The sequence below is a fragment of the Cetorhinus maximus genome, chromosome 9, assembly GCF_964194155.1.
Source record: "Cetorhinus maximus chromosome 9, sCetMax3.hap1.1, whole genome shotgun sequence".
NCBI lineage: Eukaryota > Metazoa > Chordata > Chondrichthyes > Lamniformes > Cetorhinidae > Cetorhinus > Cetorhinus maximus.
Window position 1 is genome coordinate 72007131 of NC_135887.1, and position 23619 is coordinate 72030749.

Sequence of the window (23619 nt, forward strand, 5' to 3'; positions counted from 1 at the left end):
GTGTTCCTTGTCCCAATATTGATCTGAGAACTGACAGAATGTTGACGTTTCTTGTCCGAATACTAAAATGTGAGCTGAGGGATTGTTGATGTTCCTTGTGGAAACACTGAGCTGGGAACCAAGGGGATGATGATGTTCCTTGTCCGAATACTGTGCTGGGAACTGAGGGAATATTAATGTTCCTTGTCACCATATTGAGCTGGGAACTGAGGGAATATTAATGTTCCTTGTCACCATATTGAGCTGGGAACTGAGGGAATGTTGATGTTCCTTGTTCCTATATTGAGCTGGGAACTGAGGGAATGTTGATGTTCCTTGTTCCTATATTGAGCTGGGAATTGAGGGAATGTTGTTGTTCCTTGTTCCTATATTGAGATGAGAACTGAGGGAATGTTGATGTTCGTTGTCCCGATATTGAGCTGGGAATTGAGGGAATGTTGATGTTCCTTATCCGAAACCTGACCTGGGAACAGAAGGAATGTTGATGTTCCTTGTTCCTATATTGAGCTGGGAATTGAGGGAATGTTGATGTTCCTTGTCCAAATACTGAACTGGGAACTGAAGGAATGTGGATGTGCTTTGTTCCTATATTGCGCTGGGAACTAAGGGAATGTTGATGTTCCTTGTTTGAATACTGAACTGGGAACTGAGGGAATGTGAATGTTCCTTGTCCGAATTCAGAGCTGGGAACTGAGGGACTGTTGATATTCCTTGTCCCGATATTGAGCTGGGAACTTAGGGAATGTTGATGTTCCTTGTCCGAATATTGACCTGGGAACTCAGGGAATGTTGATGTTCGTTGTCCCGATATTGAGCTGGGAACTGAGGGAATGTTGACGTTCATCGTTCCTATATTGAGCTGGGAACTGAGGGAATGTTGATGTTCCTTCTCCGAATGCTGAGCTGGGAACTGAGGGAATGTTGATGTACCTTGTCCGAACACGGAGCTGGGAACTGAGGGAATGTTGATGTTCCTTATCTGAATACTGAGCTGGGAACTGAGGGAATGTTAATGTTCCTTGTCCCTAAATTGTGCTGGGAACTGAGGGAATGTTTATGCTCCTTGTCGGAATACTGAGCTGGGAACTGAGGGAATGTCAATATTCCTTGTCCGAATACTGAGCTGGGAACTGAGGAAATGTTGGTGTTCCTTGTTCAAATACTGAGCTGGGAACTGAGGAAATGTTGGTGTTCCCTATCCCTATATTGAGCTGGGAACTGAGGGAATGTCGATTCCGTCCCTCTTGCTGCCACCACTCCCTCTGCACAATTGACCCCGCCACCGGGTGGAACACTTTGCTTTGGGTCCTCTGACTTTGAGGCATATGCATTCCAATTAAAGTGCTGATTTTCAGGTCGCCAGCAGTTTTTTAAGAACATTTGGTGTCAGATAATCCCAACCCCACATTTCAGTAACATACTTCGAACACTGTCAAGATATTCTAATAAACTGAGTGAGGGTTGTTGGGTATGGTCAGCTCATTTCCATGCAGGTACACAGGTTTGAGAAGTTATAGCCCAGCAGCATTGTTTGGGACTGTATTGCTGGCTTGTTATCATTAACAAGCATAAAGGTTGTGTTGCAGCAGGCTCTGTGTACCACTAGTTCAGCTATCTTATTATACCATACAAGATAACACTCCAAGCCAATGGGGCCATACATCTACAGCAGCAACATCTAGTCCATAAGTGACAGGATGCACTCTTCTGGGACCTCTGGTATTGGCCTTAAAAGCAACTTGGCCCAGAGTAAAGGGCACAAGAAAAGGACTTCAAGTTTTGGAGCTTAAATTAGGAAAAACAGAAACTTACCCAAAGGATTTGATTGACATGTTCAAGAGAGGCAATTTTACTTACAGGAGCCAATCAACAGCGACAAGGAGACTGATGTCTTGTGTGGGAAGGCCAACAGCGGTGAGAATCAGCAGCATGGTGACCAGGCCTGCACTCGGTATACTTGCAGCTCCAACGCTGGCCAGGGTTGCTGTCAAACTGTGAAGCAAGCATAGAGAGTGTCTTTATTGGAGAGCATGGAACATGGGCCAATGTGGGACCAGAGAATTTCTGTCATTTTGAACATTTTGTTTATATCATTGTCCACATTAGCTCCTCAGTTTCAGCTATCCTGTCCTCACGTTGACCATTTTGTCATCTGGAAAGTTCTGGCCTAAACTACTGGCTTGCTTTCTTTGGCATGGCCTTTCCAGGGATGAACTTGTTGCCTATGCTCCAGGGTACAATTCTCATTTCTACATCCTGAATTGTGAAGGCCAAAGGCTAGAATGCACTTGGTGTAAAATTGATCGAGCAGTCCACAGCCAGAACTGCCTTGACCACCTCATTTAAGGTTACCACTATCCAGCTAAACCATTTTATTACTGTAGGTACCTCCTCCAAATCCTCTCCTTCCTCTACCAACTTCATCATCAGTGCCAAGTATGAGGAGTTCCTAGATTTTCTCATCATCAAACTTGAGATTATTCACCCACTGTCTCGTTCTCAACATCTTGCCTTCACCCTAAACCGCCCAGTATTCTGTTACCCCAGTCCTACAACATTGTTCTCTCCCTTCACCTCACTAATTCTCTTCAGACTCATGTCTTGCACGAGATCCATTTCTCTGAATTTCCTCCTCTCCGGCCAACTCCCTCTCCATGGCTCCAACATCGTGGACTGCTCTTTCCCCACAGGTCATGTTTATCTCAGTTTTGGAGAGAGTGTTCCCCAAGTCGGGGCGGGGGGAATTGGAGTTGTGTGGGGGTGGGTGGGCGCGTTCCCGATTGGGACCACGTCGCCATTTTATGTGGGTGGGCCAATTAAGGGCTGCCCAGCGGGACGTGCGCCCAGAAATGCTGAGCGCTCCCTGTGCAGGCGGAGGGGGGGTGGTTCCCTGAGTCAGGGCCTGCACTCTTTCACAGAGGCACCTCTTACACAGAGGTGCCTCAAGGAGATATGTTTTAAGTTTTAAAAGTTTTAATAAAGAGAAAAAAAAAATTAAGACATGTCCCCTCATGTGACAATGTCACATGAGCTGGGACATGTCAATGAACTTTAATGAAAAAATATATTTAATTTATAAACCCTTCATGAAACCTCACCCCGCCCATGAATGAGGTTCCATGAAAAATGCAAAAGCCGCCTGGGCTCTTTGCCTGCCCACCAACCTTAAGGTTGGATGGGCAGCTTTCTAAATAGCCTTAATTAGTTCATTTTTGGCCTTACCAGGCCTTTGACAGTTTGGCAGGCATGCAGCCGAGTGAACTGAAAATCTAAACGACATGCAGTGACGTTGGGACGCACGCCCGACATCACCCCATGTCATTTTCCACTCGCCGAGCCGAAAATTCTCCCCATGACTGCATTTAAAGGGGAACCACATAAACACATGAAAGAGCAAGGTTATTTTGATAGGATTAGATGAAGAGTGACGGGACAAGGCTCAAGTGTAATTTTTATGAATGCAAGAATTTATAAGATGGTTATGTTTTAAACTGTCTGCTTTGATTCAAGGTAAAATAAAGGGACAGATAAGATCTCATACAGGATCTGCCTGGAGACAAACCAAATGTGATCTGCTTATTACAGAGACAGAAACTCAGTTTGAAACTTATTCAAGGTCAGGTGCTAATTCTAATACCTGGAGACAAAGGAAAAGCAGCTTGCCTTACCGCTGCCCAGACTCACAGACTCTCAGGGTCAGTCAGACCAAGAGTTTTAGGAAGAAGACTCAAAACAGGTGCTGCTATGCTGGACAGAAAAAAAGGACTGTTTTTGATGTAACTGAGCTGGTGATGACGGAACCCCTGTTCAAAGAGACAAGGATTGTAAAGAGTTAAAGACCACAGAATCACCAGAGGATACACTTCAACAGGAAGTCCATTCAATTATGTTCAAAATGTTGAGTAAAAGGGACTTTGTTTAAAAGGACACTGGAAGATACACCCTGGTGAGGCCGGGAGAATGGACCCTGTTCAAGCCGGGAGGAGTTTTGGACTTCAAACTCACAACTGCATGTCTACGGAGAGTTGGTATAATGTATAAACGTGGTGTGGGGTTTTCAATTGTGTTAAGAAGTTATTAGGGAATATCTTTTCTGTAGTTTACTGTATTAGTTGCCTGTTAAATAATGTTTAATCAATTGTTTGTTACAGTAAAACTCTTAAAATGTGAAATCTTCTTGTCTGATCCTTTGAGTCAGTCTCTGGAAAATTTATATCACTTTATAAAAGTTATCAGTCTCCACGGGGAACGTAAGGAATTGGGGCTCTTGCAGGATACAAATCCAGAGGCTGGGAAGTGGGCATACCGGCATTTGCCAGAGTTTAAACAAACAAGATTTCACAGTTACTTTTGATGTATTGATTGAAAAGTTAGCGTGGTTATGTTCAGAGTTCAAATGTTTCTGGAAAGGGACGACCTGTCTATGAGTGCCTTGCGACAGTTGACAAAGATTAAAGATTGAAGAAGATGGCAGAGGAACTAAGGGTCGGACCTTGGTGGGGGGTGGGGAGTCGGACCTTGGTGGAGTGGAGGTGGGGAGGTGTGGCTGTTCGGACCTTGCAGAGGGTGGGAATGGGTGGGTTGTCGGACCTTGGGTGGGGGGAGTCGGTGGTCGGGTCAGGTCAGGTCGGGTCAGGGGTCGGGTGGGGTGGTGCCGGGCTTATGGGGGGCATGCTGGGTCTGGCCTGTATGAAGGGGGCGGACAGGTCGGGGTGTTGTGGGGGGGAAATCCCAAAGAAGACTGGGGGTTAGGGGAGTCCTCTGGGGGGCCGGGGCGTGCGGGGAGTCCAGTTGGGGGTGGGGTCAGTCTGGGACTTTACAATAGTTACCCAGAAGCTAGAAGAGATTTTAATTCTTCTAACTTTCTCTAAGTAACTAATTGTGCAACACAGCCGGAACTTAACTTAATTTTTAGGATGGTTCCCAGCACAGGGCAATTGCGCAAAGGAAGTTTGCACTTCTGGGCAATTGTCAGGCAAACCCTTACCTGTGAAGTTCCAAAAGGGATTCCCCAGTGCATCTTTGGGGTACCCCCTAAATCCAATGCAAGGGAGCTCGGAGGTTACGGCCCAATGTTTGATAGATGATATAGGACTACGAAGGTTGAACAGTATAAATGCCATCATTGATGCATTGTCACCACCCAGCCTCTTTCCTACCTCTCCTATTGCTCCTACTTTGAATCTTTCAGTTTGGTTTCAATGCTATCTACACCACTGAGACAGCTTTGTTTAGAATCATAGATTGGTTACAACACAGAAGGAGGCCATTTGGCTGTCATGTCTATGCTGGTTCTCTGGAAGAACAATTCACTTAGTCCCCCTTCCCCGCCTTTTCCCTGTACCCCTGCAATTTGTTCCCCTTCAGATACTTATCCAATTTTCTTTTAAAGGGCTGGATTGAATCTGCCTCCACCACACTCTCAGTTCCAGATCCTGACCATTCACTGTGTATAAAAACTTTTCCTCATGTCAGCGTGGCTCTCTTGCCATTTAAATCAGTATCCTCCAGTTCTCAACACTTCTTCCAATAGGAAAGTTTCTCCCAATCTGCTCTGTCTAGATCCTTAATGATTTTGAACCACTCTATCAAACCTCCTCTTAATCTTCTCTTCCCTAAGGAGAACCGCCTCAGCTTCTCCAATTTATCTAATGTTCCTGGAATTCAACACAGGGTAGGACCCTTTTCAAATCAGAGCTAGTCCATTAGAAAGATGACTTTCATTTATATAGTGTCTTCTATGATATCAGGGAGTTGCAAAGCACATTCAGCCAATTAAACACTTTTTTTTTAAGTTTAGTCACTGTTATAATGTAGGAACCAATCTTCACACAGCAAGATCCTACAAGCAGAAATGTGACAATGACCAGACAATCTATGAGGCCAGTTCAGAGTGAAACTAGCAAACATTTTCCGTACAAAAGGCCATGGATAATGAGTTAATTGAAATTTTCAAGACTATGTATGATAGTCTTTTGTCGGGTAGGGGCACCAGTGGATACAGAGCAAAGAGGGCTAAAATGTAGTTGAGGTATAGATCAGTCATAATTTAATTGAATGGGAATAGGCTCTAGAGGCTGCAACATAGAATAATGAAGAACAAAGGAGGCTATTTGGCTCATTGTAGCAGTGGTTCTTTGAAAGAGTTATTCAATCAATCCCATTACCCTGTCCTTTTTCTCATGGTCCTGTAAATATGCCCCTTCAATTATTTGTACAATCCCCTTTTGAAAATTATTATTGAATCTGTTTTTAACCACCTTTTCAGACAGAGGTCCTGAGGAGGTGGTTGAGAACCCTTGGCCTAAACAGTGATGCTTGAGCCCTTCCCTGAGTTTATAGAGATTGTCCTGATGTCCAAAAGGTGGTTTGAATTATTTTCTTTCAGTAGCCACAGGTTGAAACAGAAGCAGATTTACTGGTTCTGGATGACTGCACTCTCTGGACTTCAGTGTGAACAAACAACATGGTTCTGGTTAACTGACCCACAAGCTAAACCAGTTAACGGAGGGATGAATTTAATTGGCTGAGATGGTGTTTTGCTGTCTGACGAGAACAAAATGTAATGCTTTAGAGCACACCTCACTGTGACTATCTGTCCAGCATCCAAATGAACATTGTTCATCTGTGCGATAAATATGGCAGCCACAGCCTCATAGAGAGCTGTTCCATCCATGTTGATGGTCGCTCCAACAGGAAGAACAAATCGGGTCACTCGCTTGTCAATTCCCAGGTTTTCCTCCAGGCAGCGGAATGTAACTGGCAGCGTCCCAGCACTGCAAAAATCAAAGGACACAATTAGCTTCCTCACCATCCCTACCACAAACAGCACCCTCAGCTTCTTCACCATCCCTACCACAAACAGCACCCTCAGCTTCATAACCATCCCTACCACAAACCACACCTTCACCTTCCTCACCATCCCTACCACAAACCACACCTTCACCTTCATAACCATCCCTACCACAAACCACACCTTCGCCTTCATAACCATCCATACCACAAACCGTACCCTCACCTTCGTAACCATCCCTACCACAAACTACACCTTCACCTTCATAACCATCCATACCACAAACCGTACCCTCACCTTCATAACCATCCATACCACAAACCACACCCTCACATTCATAACCATCCATACCACAATCCACACCCTCACCTTCATAACCATCCATACAACATACCCACACCCTCATCTTCATAACCATCCATACAACATACCCATACCCTCACCTTCATAACCATCCATACAACATACCCATACCCTCAGCTTCCTCACCATCCATACCACAAACCACACCCTCAGCTTCTTCACCATCCATACCACAAACCATACCCTCACCTTCATAACCATCCACACCACAAACCACGCCATCAGCTTCCTCACCATCCCTACCACAAACCACACCTTCGCCTTCATAACCATCCATACCACAAACCGTACCCTCACCTTCGTAACCATCCCTACCACAAACTACACCTTCACCTTCATAACCATCTATACCACAAACCGTACCCTCACCTTCATAACCATCCATACCACAAACCACACCCTCACATTCATAACCATCCATACCACAATCCACACCCTCACCTTCATAACCATCCATACAACATACCCACACCCTCATCTTCATAACCATCCATACAACATACCCATACCCTCACCTTCATAACCATCCATACAACATACCCATACCCTCAGCTTCCTCACCATCCATACCACAAACCACACCCTCAGCTTCTTCACCATCCATACCACAAACCATACCCTCACCTTCATAACCATCCACACCACAAACCACGCCATCAGCTTCCTCACCATTCATACCACAAACCACACCTTCACCTTCATAACCATCCATACCACAAACCACATCATCAGCTTCTTAACTGTTACGAGATCCAAACTTACCTTATCTTCGACCAGGGGTTGGGAACTCCAAGGCCCAAACAGCCTCAGGAGTTTCCACACACACCTGGAGCAGGAGCAGACTGAGCATGTGTAGTCCAGTGTTTGTAGTTCTTCGGGCAGAGGGCACTAGCCCAGTGCGCCTGGGTAAAAAGAAAACTGTACTAAAACATCGGTCATGTGACCCAGGAGCAAGGCACCATAATCGGAGAAGATTCCCAGATAGGGAACAGAGAGAGGCAATAGGGAGAGGTCCCAATTAAAGAGAAAGGAGCCACGGGGAGGCTGGGGTAGGAACCACCCAGAAGAGGAACGAGGAAAGAGGTTTCAATTCATAGAAGTGCTGCAGTTAGCAGTCCTTAAGTAATGAGGACTCAGGAGAAGCCCTGGAGATTTGAGGAGGCAGGAGAAAGTTGGTGATTCTGTGCCGTGGGTGGTTGGGCTAAAGGTACTCCTTTGAAGCAGTAGTATTCTGCTTGGCATGGCCAAATAGCTGAAGTTGTGCTTGTGAATTGATGCTGGAGTGCAGACTTGGGAAGCTAGGGGAATTGAATCTTGGGAGATTGAGATTGAAACCCTGGGAGGTGAACAGTCACTGAGGCAGTCCAACTGGGAGCAATTTCTGAAGGGAATTCAAAGGCTAGAGCTTTGAAGGTAAAGACTATTTGCTACTTAATGTGTAGTTTGGTGTTAGACCACAGTTTGTGTGTTAATTCACATTTACCTCATATTAACCCTGAATGTTAGACTATAAGATAGATATTGTAAATTGTTTTATATTTCTGACCTTGTACAGTAAAGTTTATTTTGTGTGTTCAAAAACCGTGGAATCCTGTGGTTTTATTCCCTTGGCAAGAGTCTTGGATCTCAAGCTTTGTTTACTTTAGACAAAAGGTTACTGGTCCCTCACCGGTTTATACCAAAAGCTTTGGCAGATGGTGGGGTGCGGTGGAGTGGGGGATGTGGGGGCTGGTCCAGGGTCATAACATAAACTGGGGACTCTTGTGGGAGTTTGAATCCATAGACAAATATGAGCGCTGATACTTGTTGAGGTTCGGGCTGATAAAAATTTTCGCTGTGACTTTTACTATTCTGATGGAAAAGCAAAATTTCTTTGTCAATTGTTAGAACTTTTCTGGGAAGGGGAGATTTACCCTTGAGTGATTTCTAACAATTAACCAAGGCTAGATTAATCGCATTAGCAGAAAAGTTGAAGTTAGAGTTAAAAGCAGGGGCTAAGAAATCAGATGTAATTGAGGTAACAGCACAGCACCTGGGATTGGAAAAAGAAAGCTTGACACATGTATAACACAGATTGAGTTAGCTAGAATTCAGTTGAAGATGAAGCAGCTTGAGATAAAAAGAGATAGAGAAAAGCAGAAACTTGAACTTGGAAAAGAAATGGGGCAGGATTTTCTGCTCAGCATGTGGGCGCGCACTCAACACACCCAAGCATGGGTGAGCGTCTGGGCGTCATCACACACTCAGACTATAGTTTGGTCGGTGGGTGCACGCAAGTCGACAGTTCACCCGCCAGCAATTAAGAGGCCTATTGAAGCCTATTAAGGCCTATTAATCAATTAATTAATTTGTATTTTTCACTGCCCATCCAACGTTACTGTTGGCGGGCAGGCGGCCTTTGGATTTTTTAGGAAATCTTATCCACGGGCAGGATGAGGTTTCCAACATTAATTTTAAAAAATGTGTTGACATAATTTTTATTATATTTCTGTTCATGTGAATGAGTCCTATGTGGGGACATTATTTTCCGATTTTCAAAATCTTTATTTTTGATTTTACTATTCTTCAGCTCCCTGAGGCAGCTGCCTGCCTTTAGGGAGCTTTCAGTGCGTGCTCCCCCAGGCATATGCAGCCTTTTGCGCTCACCCTCCTCCTGCCCCCACCCCAGCAGCGCTAAGCTTCTCAGTGTGCCTTTCACACTGGCTGGACGTTAAATTCCAGTCAGGGTTCGATCACGGGTGGTGGGCCGTTTTGCAGCCACTCCAGGGCCCGCCCGCCGCGCCTGCCTGACCACCCGAAAATCCCGCCCATGGAAATGCAAAAGCTTGAGTTTCAAAGAGAGAAAGAAATCAGACAGCATGAACTGGACAGAGAAAACCTTAGGTTACAGTTGAGAGTCTAGCAGTTTGGATGAGGAATTGAGTCCCACTCCTAGCTTTGATATATAAGAAAATACTTACCTAGTGTCTAAAGTCACTGAAGACAGAGTTGAGAGATATTTTGTCTCATTTGAAAAGGTATCTACACAGCTAAAGTGGCCAAAGGGCTCTCATTTCACAAAGCATCTTGGTTGGGAAAGCTCTGGATATGTATTCTAGCCTTTCAGAAGAACAATCCTCGGGTTATGAGGTAATTAAAACTGTGGTACTTAATGTACGTGAGCTTGCCCCTGAAGCACATCAGTTGAAATTTCGTATTTTAAAGAAAAAGCCCAAGAAAACATGTGAAGAATTTGCTAGGGAGAAAGAAATATTGTTGACAAACAAATATTGAAAGAATTGTGTGACAGGTGGTTTCGATCAATAAAGTTAGAACAAACTTTAGAGAATATGAGAGAGCTAATAATCATAGAAGAATTTTGAAACAGCATTCCAATAGCAATTAGGTCACACCCGGAAAACCATAAGGTTTCTAAGGTAAGGGAAGGAGTGGTTACGGCAGATGGGTATGATATATTACATAGGCAGCTAGGGAGCAGTAGCTTTCCATATGTAAACCCACTGGAAGATGGAGGAATAGAAAAGACTCCAGTTTCAGGGAGAAGGCATAAGCTATTTCAGTTAATGAACATTATAGTATAAAAGATAAAAGTGATGTAAAGAAACCAGTATGCTTTTATTACTATAAGACTGGGCATCTCAAAGCCAATTGTTGAAAGCTAAACTGTAAATTGGTGGCAATAATAAGGGCACTTTAAGAGTCTTCAGAAAAGATGGTATCATTAAAGGCAATGGATGTTAAAACAGTGGCTTTGGTGGAAGTGGCAGGAATTTCCAAAGAGAAAACTGCTCTAGAAAGTGAAACCTGTGAGAAACCCATTGCTTCTAATGGCCTGAAGTTTCCAGTTGTCAAGCACGCGTGATCAGCAGGTCCAGGAGCAGCCAGGAAACAGGCCCCAACTGCGACCCTGACCAATTAAGGCCCACCCAGCATGAAATGCGCCTTCCCAATGGTCGGGAAGGGCCGGGCGGGGGTGGGGGCCTGTCGGGCGCCGGGTCCAATGGTGACCCGGCAGACGGTTTAAAATCAGCAGAGGCAGCTCCCTGAAGGCTGCCAGGGGAGAACATTTCTGCAGCCTGGAGACATCAGGCAGGAGGGCAGGTTGGGTGGGCACTCAGACCACCCGTTTCTCGGATGAGCGCCTCCTAGTTCTCGTGGAGGAGGTGGGTGTCAGGCAGGATACCCTCGTATGCAGGGATGGCAGGAGGAGGCCACTGCATCAGACCAAAAACCTTGGGAGGAGATGGCAGCCAAGGTCAACAGCCATGACATCATAAGGTGCACATGGGTGCAGTGCCACAAAAGGTTCAACGACCTGCTGAGCTCGGCATGGGTGAGTACCGTATTTGCATGGATGTTGAAGTGTTAAGGTCTGGCCGTTCCCTGAGCGCCAACTGTCAATGATGCCAGAGCTGGCCAAGGGGGTGAGCCCTGGCTGCTTGAACTCAGTGCATGCATGGACCAGGAGCGGGATGCGCGTACGCAGCCCAACGTGTGTAGATCTTCAGGCCGAGGAGGCGGGGTCAGTGAGCCTGCATAAAAAGAAAACGGTGTGAAAACCCCGATCATGTGACCCAGAGCAGGGCAGCATAATCGGAGAAGAGTCCCAGACAAGGGACAGGGAGATATCCCGGTTAAAGAGAATAAACTGGGAAAAAGCCACATGGAACTGTAGACCGCTGGGAGGAACCACAGGGCTTCATAAGAAAAGCCGAAACAAACCACACCATCAGAATCATAAACAGAAACAGAACAAACCACACCATCAGCTGCATAACCAGAAATCAACAAACCACACCATAAGCTGCATAGCCAAAACATAACAAACCACACCATCAGCTGCATAACCAGAAATCAACAAACCACACCATAAGCTGCATAGCCAAAACATAACAAACCACACCATCAGCTGCATAACCAGAAATCAACAAACCACACCATCAGCTGCAAAACCAGAAATCAACAAACCACACCATCAGCTTCATAACCAGAAATCAACAAACCACAACATCAGCTGCATAACCAGAAATCAACAAACCACACCATCAGCGGCATAACCAGAAATCAACAAACCACACCATCAGCGGCATAACCAGAAATCAACAAACCACACCATCAGCGGCATAACCAGAAATCAACAAAACACACCATCAGCTTCATAGCCAAAACATAACAAACCACACCATCAGCTGCATAACCAGAAATGAACAAACCACACCATCAGCTTCACAGCCAAAACATAACAAACCACACCATCAGCTCCATAGCCAAAACATAACAAACTATACCATCAGCTTCATAGCCAAAACATAACAAACCATACCATCAGATTCATAGCCAAAACATAACAAACCACACCATCAGCTTCATAACCAAAAACATAACAAACCACACCATCAGCTTCATAACCAAAAACATAACAAACCATAACATCAGCTTCATAGCCAAAACATAACAAACCACACCATCAGCTTCATAGCCAAAACATAACAAACCACACCATCAGCTTCAGAGCCAAAACATAACAAACCACACCATCAGCTTCATAGCCAAAACATAACAAACCACACCATCAGCTTCAGAGCCAAAACATAACAAACTACACCGTCAGCTTCATAACAAACCAAAACAAACTACACCATCAGCTGCATAGCCAAAACATAACAAACCACACCATCAGATTCATAACCAAAACACAACAAACCACACCATCAGATTCATAACCAAAAACACAACAAACCACACCATCAGCTTCATGGCCAAAACACAACAAACCACACCATCAGATTCATAACCAAAAACACAACAAACCACACCATCAGATTCATAGCCAAAACACAACAAACCACACCATCAGATTCATAACCAAAAACATAACAAACCATAACATCAGCTTCATAGCCAAAACACAACAAACCACACCATCAGATTCATAACCAAAAACATAACAAACCACACCATCAGATTCATAACCAAAACACAACAAACCACACCATCAGATTCATAACCAAAAACACAACAAACCACACCATCAGCTTCATAGCCAAAACACAACAAACCACACCATCAGATTCATAACCAAAACACAACAAACCACACCATCAGATTCATAACCAAAACACGACAAACCATACCATGATCTTCAAAACCAAACCACAACAAATCACACCGTCAGATTCATGACCATCATTTTCTAGCATTTTTAAATATTTTTTTGTAACCACTTGACCTTCATAGCTCCACTATTTTTGGCATTATTCCCATATCAGCTCTCAGGTTTGTCTTGCTCTCTCCTTCTCTCTCTCAGATTTCTGTCATTTGCTCCCTCCTCACTCCCCCCAGTCCCCTGCTCCCTGTCACCAGTTCCTTGACCCTTTATCCCTGTTCCTGGATCCATGTTACATCCTCCTTTCTTTTGGCTCCCAAATCCCTGCTGCTTGCTCCTTCCTCCCTGCTCCATCCTCTCTGATCCATGCTTCCGGCTCCCTGCTCCCAGCTGCTCCTGACCCATTTGCTCCCAGTTACTTGTCCTCATGCTCTGGCAGGACTGCAGCCAGAGTTCAGAGATTAAACCTAATCTCCCCACCCTTGCTGTGTGGGACCGCCATCGTGTTATACAGATTAGATGACTCCTAAACTGCCACTCAAACAGCCTAGTTTCCCACCCCTGTGTTTATTTATATGTCACTGGGAGTCTTGCTCGCTGTAGTGTCTGGGACATTGTGCTTCAATTCCTGGACGATCCGGGAAAATCTTGGACAGTTGAAAACCCTGTTCCAATGTCTTCTTGTGACCCTTCCTCCTCCTCACTGAGGACATTACATCTATTCATAAATGGGTGTGACGGTTCACACAAAGTGGCTTAAACACCTCTGACTTGTGCAAATGTTTTCCCTTCTGCCAAAACAAACCCCAAGAAGCAACATTCGGCTTAGTACCTTGATGCAGTTCCTAAAGCAGTGATCCAGGCCTGGAAGATCCCTGCTAAGAATGAGAACGGATTTTTCCTGGTTATCACAAAATACATCAGTGGCAAGATGATCCCTCCATGGATGATGAGCCCAGTGATTACTGTCACCATGTACATGCCCAGTTGCCTAGCAACGACCTCCAAGTCTTTAATGGCCACAATCTTTCCACAAATTAAACAGGCAATGCCGAAGGGAGAGTACCTTAATAACACAAAGGAAACATCAAAAGTTAGAACTCAGAGAGAAACCTCAAAGATTAGCACTTTGCCTGCCTGTCTGTTGTGGCTCAGTGGCCTATAGTACTCTGACCTCTAAGTCAAAAGGTCATGGGTTCAAGCCTCACTTGAAGGACTTGAGCATTAAATGTAGGTGGATATTCCAAGTACAGTACTGATGGAGTGCTGCACTATCAGGATTGCCGTCTTTCAGATGAGATGTTAAACTGAGGCCCTGTCTGCCATCTCAGACGTATGTAAAAGGTCCCCAGCATTATTGTGAAAGAGAGCAGAGGAGTTATCCCCAGTGTCCTGGCTAATATTTATTCCTCAGCCAACATCTAAAACATTTGGTCCTTATCTAATTGTTGTTTGTTGGACCTTTTTGTGGACATGGCGAGTGTATGGTGCAATTTTACAACAGTGAGTGCTCTTACAAACAGGTTTGAAATGATATGTGCCCATCTTCCATTTTGAGATGGTCAAGTTAAAGCCAGCCGGTACTATTGGAATGCTTATCTGACAAAAAGTTGTGATACATGGACACCAGTTGGCATGACAGGAAGATATCCCAGTGGAGTCCGAACATGAAGTTCTGTTCCCAGGCAGTTCTCCCAGTTCTTCAGTCATTTTGGGCTCACTGAGATAATGGTGAATACCTAAAAACTTCATGAAGGTTAAATGAAATTAAGATTCAAGCGTCAGCCACGATTCAATGGAAGCACTCTTACCTCTGAGACATAAGGTTCTGGGTCCAAGCCTCATTCCAGAACTTGAATGCAAAAATCTAGTCTGACACTTCAGTGCAGTACTGAATGAGTGGTGCATTGTAGAAGCTGCTGCCTTTGGATAAGATATTAAACCGAGGCACTTTCTGTGGTCTCAGGTGGATATAAAAGACCCCGTGGGACTATGTGAAGATGGGCTGTGGAGTTATCTCCAGTGTCCTGGCTAATTGCATAATTAGTATCACAAAACAAATTACTTAGTCGTTATCACATAGCTGTTTGTGGGGAGCTTGCTGGGTGAAATTAGCTGCCACATTTCCTACATTACATCAGTGACTACATTTCAAGTGCTTTGAGATGTCCAGTGGTTGTAAAAAGCACTATATAAATGCAAGTCTTTCTTCTTTCTTGATCTTCAGATGCTTGGCCAGGGTTTGCATTATATACAGAGTTTGCAAAGTGTCAAGCTTTTTAATTTTGTAGCCCAAGAGATACAAGGCAAACATTTTGTAATGAAGGCAAATCTGCTGTCGATTCTCCACGAATCATTTATTTCTAATAAGACAAATTTGTAATTTATATCATAAGTAAGGCTTATATTATTCCAATGTCTAAAAACTGATCACAAGAAGGCAACTGTCAATTCAATCAATTAAATACAACAATGAGGTTTCTTGGTCATCTCTTGGGTGTACTGTGTGAATAAGACACACTCTGGTTCATACTGAGCAAGGGCTCACACACAAGACATCTTACTGAACATGAGGAAAATATCTGATGAAAGTTTTAAAAGCATAACATACTCATAATCTAATCAAGCAGCTTGGAACAAACGCTGAGGTTAGTCTTTAAATGATCATATAGTATGGTTTAGGCTTTGTAAAGCACCCAAATTTTGCAGGAGTCAGAGAAGATTTGGGCTGTATTGAATGGGCTAGAGATCACTATCACATAACACAGTTGAGTTAGGTTAGGAATTTTTTTCTATTCATTCATGGCATTGCTGGCTTTGCCAGCATTTATTACCCATCCCTAATTGCCCTTGAGAAGGTGGTGGTGAGCTGCCTTCTTGAGCTGCTGCAGTCCATGTGGTGTAGGCACACCCACAGTGCTGTTATGGAGGGAGTTCCAAGATTTTGACCCAGCGGCAGTGAAGGAACGGCGATATATTTCCAAGTCAGGATGGTGAGTGACTTGGAGGGGAACTTCCATGGGTGGTGGTGTTTCCATCTATCTCCTGCCCTTGTTCTCCCAGGTGGTAGAGGTCACGGGTTTTAAAGGTGCTGTCGAAGTAGCCTTGGTGAGTTACTCAGTGCAACTTTGTAGATGGTACACACTGCTGCCACTGTGTGTTTGTGGTGGAGGGAGTGGATGTTGAAGGTGGTGGATAGGGTGCTGATCAAGCAGGCTGCTTTGTCCCGGATGGTATCGAGTTTCTTGAATGTTGTTGGAGCTGCACTCATCCAGACAAGTGGGCAGTATTCCATTACACTCCTAACTTGTGCCTTGTAGATGGTGGACAGGCTTTGGGGAGTCAGGAGGTGAGTTACTCGTCACAGAATTCCCAGCCCCTGACCTGCTCTTGTAGCCACAATATTTATATGGCTAGTTCAGTTCAGTTTCTTGTCAATGGTAACCCCCAGGATGTTGATACTGAGGGATTCAGTGATGGTAATGCCATTGAACAACAAGGGGCGGTGGTTAGATCCTCTCTTGTTGGAGATAGTCATTTTCTGGCACTTGTGTGGTGTGACTATAGGACCAGTAATAAGTAATAGACCATTCAGCCCCTAGAACCAACTCTGCCATTTAATTAGATCATGGGTGATTTACACTTTAGTCCCATTAACCCATCCTTGCTCCATTTTCTTTGGTAACCTTACCAACTAAAATTTTCACTCCTTTTCTCTTATTCTTTCCTGGGATATGGGCATTGCTGGCAAGGCCAGCATTTGTTGCCCATCACTAATTGTCATTGGACTGAGTGACTTGCTAAGCCACTTCAGAGGGCAGTTAAGAGTCAAGCACACTGCTATGGGTCTGGGATTCTAATGTAGTCCAGGGCAGGTAAGGAGGCAGATTTCTTTCCCTAAAGAACATTAGTGAAGCAGATGGGTTTTAACAACAATTGATAGTTTCGTGGTCACCTTTATTGAGACTAGCTTTATATTCCATATTTATGAATTGAATTTTAATTCCACCAACTGTCATGGTGAGATTTGACCCAGTGTCCCCAGAGCATTGGCCTGGGCCTCTGGATTACTAGCCCAATGATATTACCACGATGCTACCATCTTCCCAAAAATGGCCTAAATGGCCCAGCTCTAATTTTAGGATTATGGTTCATTATTGCATAGATTAAGAATTTACAGCACAGAAACATGCCACTCAGCCCACTGGTCAATGCTCATGCCAAACCTCCCCCCAGTCTACTTCATCTAACTCAACATATCCTCTATTCCTTTCTCCTTGTGTTTAGCTAGCATCCCTTTAAATGCATCTATATTACCCACCTCAGTTAGTCCGTGCAGTAGCAAGTTCCACATTCTAACCACTCTCTGGATAAAGAAATTTCTCCTTAAGCTTTTAGTGGATTTTTGATGAAAATTCAACTGTTAAGCTGATTGTATGTACAGAATTAGGCCAGGAATTAACTCTTTGTTGACACAAAGATTGGCCAGGTGGTTAACAGTGAGGTTGAGTGTCTTGGGCTACAGAAAGATATAGACGGGATGGTCAAATGGGCAGATAAGTGGCAGATTTAACCCTGAAAAGTGTGAGGTGATACACTTTGGAAGGAGTAATTTGACAAGGATGTATTCAATGAATGGCATGGCACTAGGAAGTTCTGAGGAACAAAGGGACCTTGGCATGTGTGTCCATAGATCTCTGAAGGAGGAGAGACATGTTAGTGGGGTGGTGAAAAAGGCATATGGGACACTTACCTTTATCAATCGAGGCATAGGTTACAAAAGCAGGGAGATCATGTTGGAGTTGTATAGAACCTTGGTGAGGCCACAGCTGGAATACTGTGTGCAGCTCTGGTCGCCACATTATAGGAAGGATGTGATTGCACTGGAGGGGGTGCAGAGGAGATTCACCAGGGTGTTGCCTGGGATGAAACATTTAAGTTATGAAGAGAGGTTGGATAGACTTGGGTGGTTTTCGTTGGAGCAGAGAAGGCTGAGGGGTGACCTGATCGAGGTGTACAAAATTATGAGGGGCATGGACAGGGTGGATAGGGAGCTGCTGTTCCCCTTAGTTGAAGGGTCAGTCACGGGGGGACATAAGTTCAAGGTGAGGGGCAGAAGGTTTAGGGGGGATGTGAGGAAAAACTTTTTTACCCAGAGGGTGGTAACAGTCTAGAATGCACTGCCTGGGAGGGTGGTGGGGGTGGGTTGCCTCACATCCTTTAAAAAGTACCTGGATGAGCACTTGGCACGTCATAACATTCAAGGCTATGGGCCAAGTGCTGTTAAATGGGATTAGGTAAGTAGGTCAGGTGTTTCTCATGTGTCAGTGCAGACTCGATGGGCCGAAGGGCCTCTTCTGCACTGTATGATTCTGTGTGTGTGTGATTCTGTGTTATTAATCTCAGGTATCTCTAATCTCTTATTTTCTCTTCTATCGCCCCTTACACACTCTCTGAGCTCATCTAGTGCATGAAATCCAACTCCTACTCCCTCTATTTCTAGTAAACTGCTGATGACCCAGCTTCTATTTCTGGCTCCCATGTTAGCTGATATTGTAAATGATCCCCTTTCCTCACTGTCCCTCCCTCTTTCAAATTTGCCATAATTACCCTTCTCCCCAAAAAATAAAATCTTGCCACCTCCCCATGTAAACTCCTCCTCCTTCAGGTACCATGCCCTAAGTGGCTGTTGGCAACCATGGACTGGCCCATGATCATGCTTGGCAAATTATGCAGTGGTTTGTCAATACCTTCTGCAGTATGGCTGACCAGGAAACTCTCCTGCTCTTACCACCTGCCATCAAGCGTATTGGAAGCACTTACAGGGTGATAATCAATCTGTTTGACCATATTATGAACATACCTTCCATGGCCATCAAGTCCCAAAGTGGGACTTGAATCCAGAGCTTCTGGCCCAGAGCACCACAAGACCTCCCCCAAGTAAATTACCACCCCATTTCCAACCTCACTTTCCCCTCTAAAATCATTCAGTATGTTGTCACCTCCCATATCTGTACTCATCTTTCCTTTAACTCTATGCTTGAATTGCTCCAATCAGATTTCTTCCCCTCCTACAGTACCAAGGCAGCTCTCAGCAAATTCACAAATGACATCCCATGTGACTGTGCAATCCTTCCTCCTCTTTTATGACTTGTCTTCAGTGGTTCGGCTGCTTGTGCCTTAACTCACACCAAGTCCTATTCACCCAAGTGTTCACTGTTTAAAAATAAGGGGTCGCCCATTTAAGACAGAGATGCGGAAAAAAATTTTTCTCCCAGAGGGTTGTGAGTCTTTGAAGCTCTCTTCCTCAAAGGGCAGTGGAGGCAGAATTTTTGAATATATTAAGGGCAGAGCTAGTTAGATCCTTGATAAGCAAGGTGGTGAAAGGTTATCAGGGGTAGGCAGCGAGTGGAGTTGAGGTTAAAATCAGATCAGCCATGGTCGTATTGAATGGCGGAGCAGGCTTGAGGGGCCAAATGGTCTACTCCTGCTCCTAATTTGCATGTTCGTATGATTCGGCTGCTGTCTCTTCTACAAACTGCTGAAACCCTCATCCATGCCTTTGTTTCCTCTGGACTTGACAGTTCCAATGTTTTTCTGGTTGGCCAACCACATTCTATCCTCCGTAAACTTGTGGCTCTCTAAAACTTGGCTCCTTGTGCCTTAACTCTCACCAAGTCCTATTCACCCAGTTGTAGGATGACCTACAGATACCTTCCAGTTAGCAATGGCTCTATTTTAAATTCTAAATGAATATTAATTTAATTAAATATTTAATTTTAATTGATAATATAATTAATTTAATACATAAAGTAACATCTAAAATTTAAAATTTGAATTCTTGTTTTCAAGTCCTTCCATGGCTTCACCCTCCCTAGCTTTGTAATCCCCTTCAGCTCTACAAACTCTCCGAATTAGCTGTGCCCAGCTAACTTTGTCCTCGAGCATTCCCGATTTTATTTATTCCACTATTTCTGGCCATGCCTTTATTTGCCTGGGCCCTAAGCTCTGGATTTCCCTCCCTATACCTCTCCCCCTCTCTTTCTCTCTTTAAGACACTCCTTGAAATCTACCTCTGCCCAAGCTTTTGGTCACCTGCCTCAATATCTCTTTATATGGCTCAGTGAACATTTTGTTTTAAAATGATCCTGTGATACACCTTGGGATGACTTATTACCCTAAAGGCCCTTTGTAAATACAAGTTGTGATTGTTATATCATGTTTTCCAACCAGGGAAAGAAAACAATCCCTTTCGAACTCATCAGATTGATGCCAGACAGATGCAACTTAACACTAATATTAACTCGATGGCCAAGATCTTCCTAGGAGCGGCAATCATCATCGGATTGCTGCAGGTTCTGGAAATTTACTCTGCCTTTCCACTGGTGTCCTCCAAACCCGGCTGTCCCAGAAATTTAGAGACCAGCGGCCGTTAGAGAAATCCATCGGATCGGAATGCCTCTTTAAGGCATTAGCTACCATACAGTAAGTTTAAATGTTCAGTCTGAATATTAGTAAATGGGTGAGTGAGTGGGTGAGGTGGGTAGGTGAGTGAGGTGAGTGAGTAGGTGTAGCTAAGTGGGTAGGGAAGTAGGTGGGTAAATGGGTAGGGGGTAAGTGAGTAAGGTGGGTAGGTGAGTAAGGGGTAAATGGGCAAGTTGGTAGGGGATATTTGGGTAAGTGGATAAGTGGGTAGTTGGATTAGGTGGATAGATGTGAGTAAGTGGGTAGGAGGGTAGGTGGTTGAGATGGATAGGTGTGGGTAAGTGGGTAGGGGTAGGTAGTTAAGGTGGATAGGTGTGGGTAAGTGGGTAGGGGGTAGGTAGATGAGGTGGATAGGTGTGGGTGAGTGGGTAGGGGGATAGGTGGATGAGGTGGATAGGTGTGGGTAAGTGGGTAGGGGGTAGGTGGATGAGGTGGATAGGTGTGGGTAAGTGGGTAGGGGGTAGGTGGATGAGGTGGATAGGTGTGGGTAAGCGAGTAGGGGGGTAGGTGGATGTGGTGGATAGGTGTGGGTAAGTGGGTGGTTGGGTAGGTGGATGAGGTGGATAGGTGTGGGTAAGCGAGTAGGGGGGTAGGTGGATGTGGTGGATAGGTGTGGGTAAGTGGGTGGTTGGGTAGGTGGATGAGGTGGATAGGTGTGGGTAAGTGGGTAGGGGGGTAGGTGGATGAGGTGGATAGGTGTGGGTAAGTGGGTGGTTGGGTAGGTGGATGAGGTGGATAGGGGTGGGTAAGTGGGTAGGAGGGTAGGTGGATGAGGTGGATAGGTCTAGGTAAGTGGGTAGGAGGGTAGGTGGATGAGGTGGATAGGGGTGGGTAAGTGGGTAGGAGGGTAGGTGGATGAGGTGGTTAGGTGTGGGTAAGTGGGTAGGAGGGTAGGTGGATGAGGTGGATAGGGGTGAGTAAGTAGGTAGGAGGGTAGGTGGATGAGGTGGATAGGGGTGGGTAAGTCGGTAGGGGGGTAGTTGGGTGAAGTGGATAAGCGAATAAGGGGAGATGGTGGTGTGGTGTTAATGTCACTAAACTAATAATCCAGAGGCTCAGGCTTATGCCCTGGGGACATAGGTTCAAATTCCACCATGGAAGCTCATGGAATATAAATTCAGTTAATAATATCTAAAATATAAAATTAGTCTCAGTAATGGTGATCATGAAACTATCATTGATTGTTGTAAAGGAAGGAAATCTGCCATCCTTACCTGGTCTGGCATATATATGACTCCAGATCCACAGCAATGTTGTTGACTTTTAACTGCCCTCTGTAATGGCCAAGCAAGCCACTCAGTTCAATGGCAATTAGGGATGGGCAGCAAATGCTGGCCTTGCCACTAATATCCACATCCCATTAAAGAATAAAGTGGGTATAGGTTAGGTGGGTGAGTGGGTAATCACATTGGGAGTAAAGTCAGGTCAGATGAGGAGGGTAGTCTGCTGGTTGGAAGGGTAGTTGGAGGGTGAGGGGGGGATCAGGAGGATAGTCTGGGGGCTCAGGGGATGTTTCTTACAGGGTTAGGAGGGATAGTCAGGGTGATAGAAAGGTAGTTGGGAGGAATCTTAGTGAGTGATTCAGTTCAGGAGTTACTCAAGAGCTAGACTAGGCTTTAATCAGTCTAACATTTCCTGGTTAGCTGTTCAGGTAAGTATTTTGGAGCTCTCCCAGGTCTCTGACTCTCGCTCAGAGGTGGAGTCATTTGTGAAGGGTGCAGGGGAGCAGGGGAGTTACCTGTCGGAAGTTGAAACTTCCTGGTCCAAATGTTGGGACTTGTACAACATCCCAACATGCATTTCAGTCTGACGTCTGGTCTCCAATGATCCAGAGACTGAAAGATTCAGCCCATCTCTTTAAGAAAGGCATTTATTATTTCAGTTAAAACTATCAACTAATAGCCAGTGAATGTCCAACATTAATTCATAAGGTCAATGTCCCCTTTGTACAGGCTCAGGAAACCCTTCTAGCTGGAAGAAAGGTTTCATGAGATGAAGGTCGGTTGAAATGTTCCTCCCTAAAAGTGAATGATTGGCCATAATTGGGTTAAAATGGAAAGGGTTCCAGAGCAGGCAAATATTGATGGTCATTTGACATTGTGGGGAAGGGCATCCTACAGACAATCTTGCTGATTTTAGATTGAATGGTTGTTCAAACGATGAGAGTGATTGATGCTGTAACTCTTACCACATAATCATTATCACCAACTTCATAACAATCTCATTGAGGATGCTGAAGAAATCCACCATCAACTTTGCCTTCTCCCCCATTTTCCCCATTGCGATCCCAAAGGCAATGAAAAATCCAATCAAACCTGCAAGGGAGGGAATCACAAGTATGCTGAGACTGGGAAAATGTGCCATTTCCAAAGAGCCATGACTACTAAATAACCCAACCAAACATGTACACAGTCTGGGGTAGATTTACAAGCTGTAGCTCCAGACTGAAACTGATGTGGCTCCTTCTTTAAACCCCTCAATATATAAACTGTCCCTTGTATTAACCACTGCTTATATAAACTGCCTGATATATACATTGCTCACTTTATAAACCGCACATATAAGCACCACCCATGAAATGAATGGATATAATAATTGGATGGTCTCTCTAACAGAAAGTTTCTTTACCGGGAGATTCTCTAATAGGAGATTCTCTAATGGGAGATTATCACTCATCACTCAGGAGATTCACTAATGGGAGATTCATTAATGGGAGATTCTCTAACGGGAGATTATCACTCGAGAGATTCTCACTTGGGAGATTCTCAATCCAGGGATTCTCTAATGGGAGTGTCTCCAATAGATGATTCATCATTAAATGCAGGTCGATGCCTGATGGGACATTCCAAGTCTAGTGTCCCCATTCCTTCAC

At 44.7% G+C, this 23619-nt stretch overlaps 1 protein-coding gene across 1 annotated transcript in view; it reads right to left on the reverse strand.

Annotated features, from left to right (window-relative positions):
- The window catches only part of LOC144684709 (excitatory amino acid transporter 2-like), a 214026-nt gene that overhangs the window by 19514 nt on the left and 170893 nt on the right, over positions 1-23619 (reverse strand). The window contains exons 6-9 of the mRNA XM_078548840.1: positions 22936-23062; positions 14095-14328; positions 6582-6776; positions 1858-1992 (exon numbers count right to left, since the gene is read on the reverse strand). Coding sequence (XP_078404966.1) covers positions 1858-1992; positions 6582-6776; positions 14095-14328; positions 22936-23062 — 691 coding nt within the window. The remainder of the gene's footprint in view (positions 1-1857; positions 1993-6581; positions 6777-14094; positions 14329-22935; positions 23063-23619) is intronic.